Source organism: Semicossyphus pulcher, unplaced genomic scaffold (assembly GCF_022749685.1).
Source record: "Semicossyphus pulcher isolate SPU_LCO1_2020_fin unplaced genomic scaffold, fSemPul1.0.p SCAF_18, whole genome shotgun sequence".
Taxonomy (NCBI): domain Eukaryota; kingdom Metazoa; phylum Chordata; class Actinopteri; order Labriformes; family Labridae; genus Semicossyphus; species Semicossyphus pulcher.
In genome coordinates, this window is record NW_027211691.1 from 3,951,924 (window position 1) to 3,963,291 (window position 11,368).

At 43.9% G+C, this 11,368-nt stretch overlaps 1 protein-coding gene across 1 annotated transcript; it reads left to right on the forward strand.

Annotated features, from left to right (window-relative positions):
* The first annotated feature begins 319 nt into the window (after positions 1–319).
* Positions 320–5,466, forward strand: bambia (BMP and activin membrane-bound inhibitor (Xenopus laevis) homolog a). The gene is made up of 3 exons (XM_069667361.1): positions 320–824; positions 3,273–3,560; positions 4,409–5,466. Exons 1-3 carry the CDS (start codon positions 749–751, stop codon positions 4,825–4,827), a joined length of 783 nt encoding a protein of 260 aa, XP_069523462.1. The 5' UTR covers positions 320–748; the 3' UTR covers positions 4,828–5,466.
* Positions 5,467–11,368: the final 5,902 nt, after the last annotated feature.

Here is an 11,368-nt window from a genome sequence, read left to right on the forward strand (position 1 = left end):
CTTGGTTAGGTTCTCCACGTTATTCATTTATTCGAATTTTTATTTGATTTTTATTTATTGTATAACAATTGCCTTCCCCCTTAAATTGTTTTAAAATATGCATAGTATACATTTCTTTGTCTTTTGTTAAGCATTTCAACTCACTAATAAACTGCCTTCCCTTATTTTGACAGGAAGTACCGGATAGAATGTTGCTGCGTATCCTGCCTAACTTCCCGCTCCGTATTTGGACCAATCAGCGTGAAGGGGGCGGAGCTCTGACAGACCACAGCTATTTCTTCTGCTAAATCTTGTCTGCCCGGAGTCTGCGTGCAGTCTTTGGTCCAGCGGAGTTGTCCGACTTTTTATCACATTTCTCCGTCCAGGAATACAAAAGTGATGCTTCACTGTGACCGTCCGCATACAGACGAAGAGGAGGAACAGCGGTGACAACTTTATATCCCATTTCAATCTCTTCCAACGGAGTATATTTCGCTTTTTTCCCCCGAAGAAGAAGACGCTGTGTTTTTGCGTCCTCCGGTAATGTCGGACCGCTTTTAAAAACAAAACTTTTCTGTGTCCATGCGGGAGAGGAAACATTTTGGAAACATTGTTGCTACTTTTTGTTCCAGTACGGATTGTGAGCTGTCGTGTTTCAGCACAGGAATGCCTCTTTTGTAGCTCCATGTAAATCTTTTTGTCGCCCAGCTCTTCTGCTGCTGCTACTGGATAAAATCAAGGACGTTTTTTGCGCAGTAATTTGGTGTAAATGGATCGCCAGTCCAGTTTCATTTCCATTTGGCTTCAACTGGAACTCTGTGCCATGGCTGTTCTTCTTACTAAAGGTATATAGATAGACTTTGGTCTGCGGGCAGGGCATGTTTGTTAACGACTACAAATCTGTCAATTTGGTAGTGATAAAACAAGACTGAACTTAAGACCCACTCAACTTTATCTCGAAGCTCTGCATCATTTCCCAAAACATCACTTTTTGTAGCTTTTAGCTTATAAAAATGTATGTTGGTTATATAATGTAACCAACTTGCGGAGGGTTGAAACTTGTTCCCACTGAAAAGTATTGCTTTGCAACTTTTAGCGTATTAGTATAAGCTTTATCCCCCCATACTTACTTCCCCTTTTTGTTAAACTCCTAATATATGAACATCATTTACATCTTAAAAACAGAATGCAAAAAGGAAATAAGAATCAGAAAAAAAGGTAAACAACATGAGGTCATGGGCTTTTTAGTAAATTAAGGCAAAATAGCTTGGGTCGATATTACCGGCACGTTATCGGCATCAACAGATGTGTAATGTTTCTGCCAATATTTTCCGCCGCATAAACATTTTCATTATGCCTAAATGCTTTATGATTCCCTAAAAAAGCTTGATGAATATTTTAATGAAAATGTTCCGTTCTAATAAATATGGCATTTTGTACATAACCTAAGTTTAAGTAGTTTTCTTATATTGCCCGCTGAATATGTACATTTTAAAAAGCACTGCTAGTGGGCCACTACAATAAGAGTAGACATGATATCAATTCTACTACAGGGGGGAGACTTGATTTGCAATTAGATGGGAAAAAACGCACACCAAATATCGGCATTGAAATCGGCAAAAGGTTTTGGAAAATATCGGCAAATCAGATATCGGCAAAAAATCCAATATCCTGATCTCAATTGGAAGATGCTGTAATTATGAAAAAAAAATCCAAATAAACACAACTTTTCCACTTTCTTATCCTAATTTAGTTTTTATGTGATTTTCCTTTTTTTTAATTCCAATTACTTTCAAAATATCTTTCAAATTCTAAATTAACCACATTGGAGACAACTATGATGACCCCATCTACAGTAATTGACTTGTTTTGATTAAAAGTGGCCCCTCATAGTAAAGTTATTTCCAAAGTTGGAGACTAATTAAACTCTTTGAAACATGACTGTTAATTCTCCAAAACCCACAAAACTCTGTGTCATGTTGGCTGCAATGTTTCACTTGGACAACTCGCGTTTAAACTCAGTTTTGAAGCTGCCATTCATAAGAGACCTGAGCAGGGCTAAAAAGCCTCACTTCTCTGCCTGTTCCTCTCCCCCCTCCCTCCCACCCACAGCCCACAAAGGGGCCTCTCCTTTCTAATGAAATATTCTCCAAATGACCTGCCCGGGCCCTGCTGCTCCAATCATTCACAGGGAAAACACTGATCTGATGAATGTGCTCCTGCACTGCAAGTTGGTGCATTCAAAGAGGAATTACCACTGTTGAGTTTTACTGAACATTTCAGGCTGAAACTTCTTTAGCTCAGGTTTTGAATGCAGGCGATGGAAACTTAAGGAAAGACGCATATGTTTGTCTTTACGGCCTTATTTATGCCAAGTTTTCTTTTTAACTAACTTGTTTTCATGCTAAATAATGAGCAACCCCATGAAGAGAGTAGGAGTCCTATAATATATGTTCTTGTGAAAGTATCATACTGGCACTAGAAGATATAAAGAGAGTTAGAGCTCTTAAAGTGAAGCCCTCAAATTGAATTACAAGTTGTGTTGTGTTTCTTCAGAGCAGCTCTTTGGCCTACATTTATGTTTTCTAAAAAAGAAGCCTTGGATGAAGTAATGAGTGGGCCCGTGTCAAAGCAGGCAGCCGTAATGATAAGGTTGCTGGAAGCGCTTTAGATGGGACCTCAGAGCACCCTCCACCCCCCCAGCCCACCTCGGGCTCTCCTCCTGACCACAAGTAAAGCTTTGCGTGCAAACAAGGGGGGGAAAGGAGACTCCTGTGCCGCGCTCCGGCCCCCCTCCCTTCCTCTTTACGAGTTTCCTATTGGGTTGAAAGAAATTGACTTTGGCAAACAAACCACTAATTATAAGCTACACGGTTCCTGTTTTATAAAACAGAAAACAAAAAGGAGCATTTTGCATGAGAAGCGCTCCCTTAAACTAGGAGAAAAGTGGAGTATTCCCATGAGCTCTTTAAAGTTACCTGGCTGTTTATTGCAGGGCATAGAGTCAGGGGCAGACACTTTCAAAATAAAAGCCTTAAAGACCAAAGATTCATCAACAAGTTTAAGCACAAACCAACAAAACTGTACGAAACTAAAGCAGAAAACAAACTAATACCCTGAGGTAGTTAAATTATAGATGTTCAATTATAACATATTGATAATGGTGCACCATTGAACCCCTATTAAGACCCTTTATTATTTCCTGAATATCATGCCAAGTTCAGGCTGATAATAATCTAATCTTGGCAAACGTTTCTCTAACCCTGCCTCTTTTTGTCTCTCTGCATTTCCAGGAGAAATAAGGTGTTACTGTGACGCGCCGCACTGCGTAGCCACCGGATACATGTGCAAATCAGAACTGAACGCCTGCTTCACCAAGGTCCTGGACCCGCTCAATGTAAACTCCCCCCTCACCCACGGGTGTTTAGACCCCATCGCCAGCGCCGCGGACATCTGCAGCAGCAGCTCGAGGGTCTCGGACGCTCTCAGCGGGTCGTCTGCCGGGACGCTGGAGTGCTGCCACGATGACATGTGCAACTACAGAGGCCTGCACGACCTGGCGCACACCAGGGACTCGACAGGTAAAGAAGAAACCTCGCAGAGCTGAATCACTGTCTGTCAGGGTGTTTGCCTTTTCACTGAAACTGAAATATGAAATTGTGTTTGACTGCTTTTAAAACGATCGGACCCTCTGAGGGGGTTTTTACGACTCCTCCTCAGCAAATATTCAATATTTTCCTCTTTCCTGTTCCAGAAGCAATACGTCGAGCTGTAGGGTTCTTCAAACACTTTTACTGTTTATGGACATGTAGGCCACCCTTGCCCCCCTTTTTTTCGACTTCCCAGCTTTACAGAACTTCAATTTGACTTTTAATGGGCTCCAGCTCCGCGCCTGGGAAGGCAGGGAGCAGCCAGTTTACCTTAAGCACTTGGAAAGAGATCAGATATATTCTCTCTTTTTTATTATGTGTGCACCATGTAATTTTCCCACTGAGGAGGAATGTGCCTCGTAGAATGAATATTCCCTGACAAGCCTGCATGTTGGGCAGAAACACAAGCTTGTAGTGTTATGAAAGGAACACAGAGAGACCGGGAGGAAGGGGAGCTGTCCTGAGGGGACTCTCTGTTGTGACCCCGACCGGAGCAGACTATAGTTTATTAGCTCAAATTAATTTCTGGCTCTGAGTTGGGACAAGGTGACTCATTTGTTATTGGCCCTGCTGCCCTCTCTCACTTCCCCGCTCTCGCCTGTCTGTCTTATTTTCTCTCTGTGGTTACTGGCACGGCCGCGGAGCAGCTCTGTGAACGCTTCTCATTAAGCTACATGTATTCAAAGATGATCATTTGAAACTAGGCTCGATGGTGCATGCATCTGAATATTGTGATGTGGAGCTTGAATCTAAACAGATTGTTTTCTCTGTGTGTGCAGATCACAGCCGGTACCAGCCGGAGAGCAACAACAGGAACCTGGTGACCCGGGTTCAGGAGCTGGCCTCGGCGAAAGAGGTGTGGTTCAGGGCGGCGGTGATCGCCGTCCCCATCGCCGGAGGCCTCATCCTGGTGCTGCTCATCATGCTGGCGCTGCGAATGCTGCGCAGCGAGAACAAGCGGCTGCAGGACCAGCGGCAGCAGATGCTGTCGCGGCTCCACTACAGCTTCCACGGCCACCACACCAAGAAGGGCCACGTGGCAAAGCTGGACCTGGAGTGCATGGTGCCCGTCACGGGCCACGAGAACTGCTGCCTGACCTGCGACAAGATGCGGCAGGCCGATCTGGGCAACGACAAGATCCTGTCTCTGGTGCACTGGGGGATGTACAGCGGCCACGGCAAGCTGGAGTTTGTATGATTCCTGCTGGGACTAAGTGACACAAACAGCCAGGACTGCTCTGTAACGTTGGCTTTTGCTTTTGTACTTAAAAGACATTCCCTTTCTTCGTCCATTGGACTTCTGGGTTTGTGTTTTTTTTAAACCAGTGGTGAAAAAATACGAGACTGATCTCATGCCGTGTGGTTTTTGCTAGAGGAGCACTTTACTTGAAAATGAAAAGGCAAAGCAACGAGGAGCTGTATTTAAACTTGAGCGGGCAGGACTGAGGTGGAGTGAGAGCTCTGTCACTGCTCCGGAGGATCCTGGACTTCTTACACTGAGCGCTGAAGGATTCCAAATCTGTCTTATTTGCACATTTGTAAAAAACGAAAGTTGTTGTTGCCTAAAACAAGAATTTTACACTGACACCAGGGTACAAAAGGACTTGTTTGAGGAGTAAAAAAAATTCAGTGTTTGACTGTAGGTGTGCACACTCCTCTGTGTACGTTTCATGATCCAAGCTTATTGTAAAGATTTAAATATATATATATTTTTGTCTGATAAAAGTGACCGCTGTGTGTCTTGTTCTGGGTGAATGTCCAACATCTCTCTGTGATCAGACTATAAGCTTGATTGTGAGTGTGAAAGAAAACTTCCATTAAAATGACTTTTTATTTATTTGATGATTCTTGTGTTTTTACTCACTGTAAAAAGTTCATGTTCTGAACACGGTGCTGCTGTGTGTTTTAGGTGTACAGAGTGTGAGATGTTAAAATCAAGGATACATCGATGTGTGTGTGACAGGAGCATCCTGCTTTGGCTGTGTGAAGTTTCAAAGCTAGGTCGTAGAGTGGCCTTGGCGTGGTGTGTGTGTGCGTGCGTGCGTGCGTGCGTGCGTGCGTGCGTGCGGCAGCGCTGACAGTGAGGCCTTGTTTTACAGTAAAGCTTCTACATCTGTCAGTCGATGTTGAACCCTCAACTTTTTAGCTTCAAATAACTTCCCTCCTCTTTACTGGCTGGCTTTATCCTGGAAGTTGTGCTGTTTACTTACTCACTCTAATGCCAGTAAGCCCCTCCCCTGTTTAGATTCTCTGGACGTCCATGACCCCGTGTTCAGCAGGGTCTCAATGAACATGACTTTGCTGTCAGTGTCAGCAGTTTGGAAAGAAAGTCCTCAGCCTGTTGTCCTAATTTTTGACAGTATATTTGATAGTTTAGAGGATATGGTGGATGGCCAAAACTATTAATGAAGTCTTGTTATATCTTCATATATCTTAAGCCGCTTTCCCACCGGTCAAACAACCACTAACACCCGGCATTTTTTGCTTAATGGGAAAGGTTACAGTCGGCATTCAGACCCGGGTCAAATGACTCTGCAGTAGACCCGGATAATTATCGCCTCGTCTCCGATCGGCATTGACGGGAACACAAAACCTGTGTCGTCACACTAATCTCCGCCCCCTTTCCAGCACGATGCTATGCTCCGTCTGTAACTTCTGCGACTCCTCATCATCTCAGCTACAGATTCCGCCCTTCTCCGTCCGAGCAGCGCTCGAACATTGTTCCAAATTTGTCGCCGCTGAGTTTGATAAACAGACTGAGTAATAGATACAATTAAGACTTAACCACCATAACATTTTCACTGTTTACTAATCCTGTTTCGGGCGTGTTTGTGACGCAGCAGAAAAGAGACCAACAGGAGGATACTTCACTGGCAATGGGAAAAGAGACAATCAACATCTATAAGCAGGTCTTCACAGATCTAAAAAACCTGCGTCAACGTGCTTAATTTAGGTGGGAAAGGGGTATGTCTCCTCTGTGCCACATGGTATTGGCTCTCAAACCTTATAATGTAAAGGACCTTAAAATGGACAAAACCGAACCCCCATTGATTAAAATTGTATCCCTCAGTGGGCCTGGGGAAACATTTGTGCAGAAAGTTTTGGTTTGGATCATCCATGCTTTGAGGCGTCAGTTTCCTCTTATGCTGAATAATCCACAGGACACACTGTAAACAGTTTGAACAATCTGAGCAAGCCGACCCTTCAAGAATAAAAGTTATTTTCAAGAACTCACAGGACAACATTTTAGCAGAAGGATGCTGTTTTATGAGCATTTATCATTCAGCTGCACCAACTGCTGGAACAAACTGTTCAGACCATTATGGCAGCGCGTTTCTTTCAGGCTGAATTCTTGCAAAATGTGTAACCAAACAGCAACAAGCAGAACGGTTAAAAGCCTGATTCTGACAGTTTGTTTGGAGACGGGGATTAGGTTTCTGTCCTCTCATTCCTCGGGAGTTTCTAAACTCAGCCGAATATTTACATTTTTACTGAAGTCCAAACGTCACAGCGATCGTGACAGGACGGGGGACATTCGGAGTGTTATGCACCGTCTGCGTCACACAAAGCGAGACGGGGATGCTTGGGTTGAAAAGTTCACACCCTATGACCACATTAAGACATCCTGCATGAAGTTTAAAGTCCGCTTCACTGAAGAGTGCGTCTCTGTGCTGAGCGGTGACCCTTGTTTCTTTCCATTAGGAGGACAGGAAAACACTATTAGCAGCTAACCACTTAGCGGCAGCTTGCATTAGCGAGGCTCGGGGCCTCCCCCAGGACTATTACCCCTGGAATAATAACAATGTCCTCTGCCCGGCCGGCCTAATGTGACTGCTGTTTGCTTTAGCCTGAGTCCCCTCTGCCGGCTCACCCATGGGTGTCAGGTGGCCCCTGGGAGGTGAGGAAATCACCACACAGGCCCTGTAGTCCACATCACGTACTTTTTCTTTCTGCATACAGTTGGGAGATAGTCATTTTGTCATTACATTGCACCTTGAACTTTAACACAGTGTTCCTGCACACTCTTTTAAATCGAAATTCAAGACTTTTGAAGACATTTTTAATAGATGATAAAGAAAACAGCAGAATAAATGAATGTTAACACAGGTTTATCTTGTTTAACCATTTATATTCAACTAAAATGACTAAATATTAAATGCAGATATATCTCAGTAAAGATTACAGGAACGGGACTGAAACTGTTATTGATTGTTTCCTAAAGGTTTACGGGACCCAAAGTTATGTCTTCACACTTCTTTGACCAACAGTCCAAAATGCATCAGAATTTAATGAACTATACTTTCCCCACGAATGAGGACAGCCTGGTGTTTATGACATACTGCGTTCTACAAACATGTATTGGGACATACTAACTCTTTTCTGGCTTACTATATATATATTGGGGAAGTATAAATATTGGAACGCACACATAAGCCTCAAAAACAGTCCATGTTTCAGTCATGTAATCAAAGAGACACAAGGACAGGGACACTTACCTTTCATGTGTCCGGCTTCTTTGTGCAGTAATTACATGCACACACCACCTCGATTGAGTGTTACTCAAATGGGCTAATAGTAATTAAAAAAAGTTCATAATTCTCAAATAGTTGATTGAATAGTTTGATGAAATATGCAAATGTAGGTTTAGGGCCCGATCAGACAGAGCGCGTTTTGCAGTCTGTAAAACATCAGGCGCACCGCACTGCCTTTTTTGTTGAAGCCTACTGTTGTTAAGGCAACCACTGAGTCATTAGCTGTCATTAACCTAACCGTTATTTTGTAAACCGACAGAAGGCTCGCCTCTCCTTTCATCCGATTACACAATGAGAAAAAACGCCCATGACGTCGGGCACTTTTCAAGTTTTTTTAACTCGAGGCACTCAGAGCGTTTCCTCAAAAACACGAGGCACTCTGCAACGCAAAAAGCCGCCCCTCTTATTGAAAACAATGACAAAAGCCGCCCCCAGCTGCTAAAGCGCTTTCTGTACGTTTTATATGAAATATGCCGAAACAGAACAGCGGTGTGTGCGTGGATATGAAGCACGCGCAACACCTCGCCTTGCTTCTGCAACACCTGAACACTGTAAAAACATACACCGGGGCGGCGTTGCTTGGCTTAATGTAAAATGGCAAAGCGTCTAAACGGGGGAGCTTTGTAACGGCGCTGTAGCAGAATCACAATGTAAAAAGGGCTGCTGCAAACCGTCAACTCCTGACACAATGCAATCTCTCAGTTTGTTAGTTACCTTGTTTACGCTTGCAGGGAGCCATTTTTCAAATTGTATTACAGATTAAAATGGATTTGTGGTCAAAACTTTGCAGTAACACAGCTGAAACGCAGATAAAGACCGTCAGTATCAGGAAGAATATGTTTCAATGCTCGTACTGAACCCTCCAAAGGCTTTGTGCTTTTTTCAGGGAGACATTAGCCAAACATTTCAAAGTAGGTACACCATTAAAAGTAGTTTGACAACTACTGACCTTGACCACCTCACACATAACACTCCAGAGTCTGTAGCCAGGCCTCCTGGGGTCTCTCCGATATCCAGCAGTCACAGCTCGGCCTCCACAAAAGCTGCATCCAGCAGCGGCGGCACGGTCATTAGCATCGGCCATTTTGTGCAGCACTAGGCGGTCAAGCTGTTTGTATTCACATGCAAATTTAATGAGGCTGCCAACCAGCCTCCATCAAAAGAGCCCCAATTTGTTTAGACGCGACTTCAAGCTGACACCCACCAGTGGATATTTATTGATGCTGATATCCAGCACAAATCCTACGTCCTCTTTTCCTTACAATCCACCTTTACTACTTCTCCACCACCTCCGCTGCCTCCGGGCTGCACCGCCGAGTTCTCCGTCCTCAGGTGGGTGACATTCCTGCAGCAGGGTTAACAGCATGCAGGGATTTAAATCTGTGCCTCATAATGCAGTAACAGTCCAGAAAGGCCTGGTACCCACTGTGGCGGCAGCAGCATGTGGAACAATATACGAAGTGTAAACACACATGGAACCTGTTAACACCTGAGCACAGTAATGGATGCACACCTCCCAGGGTAGGAACAGGCCGTCTTAATCCCTGTGTTGTTCTTGATTTTCTTCCCTCCATGTAGCACCAGCGCTCTGATTCGACGAGTGGAACCCACACACTTGAAGTTTGCATTGCTTTATTTGATACTGTGATGAATACATTTGTGGAGTCGATCTACTGTGTATAATAGAGAGAAATACTGAAGATCGCCAGTCGTCCAGTAGCTGGTTCGAAGTGTGAGATGTTAAAGCTTCCAACATCTTGGATGCTAGATCGTCAACTGTCAATTGACCTTTGCCTACGCACCAGTACTACTGGTTAAGTTTTGGAAATAAGTCTGGATAGGATAGATTAGGTTTAGGGTAGGTTTGGGTTCTAATAAGTACGCTATTACGTCAGTTAAATCACATGTTTAAGCGACATTACATACATAAGTGGTGTAAGTGAAGTCAACTTTAGCATTTGGTTAAACTGGGGACACAAACTCCAGTCTCTTGGGTGAAAGTCCTGTGTTTCCTTGACACATCCATCAACCCCAACTGCCACTGGTGCAGAGAGTCTCAAAACATTCAGCATTTTAAAGGTTTTCTCCAGATGCAAGACATACCCTCAGTACTGTGCTCTCTCTTAAGTAAGGTTACTAAAGTCGTTAAAGATGGGCATTTTTAACAGTTTTCTGACAATCATCTAACAAACGGAATTGAGAAATAGGTAGATTCATTGATAAAGACAATTATTAACAGCTTCAGCCTTTATTTGATGTATTGGTGTTATGCTGGAGCTGCTTCACACCGGGCCCTTCACAGGAGCAGCTCTAGCGGCCCCAGTGTGAAGCAGTCATGGTCTAAATCATATCAGTGATACTTGGAGGCTGTTTACTGGCTCCCAACCACAAACAAATAGAGACATTCCAGAAAATAAACACGACTTGTCATCCCAGAAGACACAAAAAGAGGATTTTTAATTGACAAATCTGCATGACTGCAGAGACAAATCATCGTCTGCGCTGACAGACATCCGCTGGAAGAAGACAGGATCTAAATATTTGGTGAATTCATTTCCTTCCACTGGATAAAACTGCGCTTTCAGAGCATGTCCTCATATCGCTCCCCCCGCCCATCTAAACATTTACCCCAGTGTGTTGTTAACATTTAGATAGAAATCTGCCCCAGAAGAAAAATAATAATGTTGGGAATGTTTACGGGACAGGCCGACTTCTTCAAGCTAAAAGTCACCGTCTGTAAATAGAAAAGGTTTGTTATGTTCCTAAAGGAGGAGGTTTCAGCAACGTCCAGCAAGAGAGTGCAAACAAGAAGGCTCCTCTGCACACACTCATGTGCACGTCTTCAGGTCTGAAGGTGACATCTCTCACTAACCGTCAGGTGCAGATCTTTCTCAGGAGCTTCATGGATCATGTGGTGTCCCCTGTCGTCCTCTTTGGGCACCCACTGGCTCCTCTGTGTCAGCCGAGAGTCGAGGGGCCCCTGAGGACAGATGGCAGAACAATGTCAGCCCCCCTCCGACCATCATCCCCTCACAGATGACATGAATAGGATCATGTACGGTGCATGTGTGGTAACATTTCTTGTGTGTAAGAACGACTGCCCGAAAAACTTCAATATCTAAAAAGTTCAATGTCTTAATTTCTTCTTTCCTTCTAAAGGTGTGTTCAGATCATAAAGCAGGTTAAGTTGTTTTACAGTTACATAAG

Bases quoted from the DNA above. Each gene is read 5' to 3' on its own strand.
- bambia (XM_069667361.1), top strand. From the start codon at position 749: ATGGATCGCCAGTCCAGTTTCATTTCCATTTGGCTTCAACTGGAACTC. The intron at 825-3,272 runs GTATATAGATAG...CTGCATTTCCAG, and splicing joins GGCTGTTCTTCTTACTAAAG to GAGAAATAAGGTGTTACTGT. The intron at 3,561-4,408 runs GTAAAGAAGAAA...CTGTGTGTGCAG, and splicing joins GCACACCAGGGACTCGACAG to ATCACAGCCGGTACCAGCCG.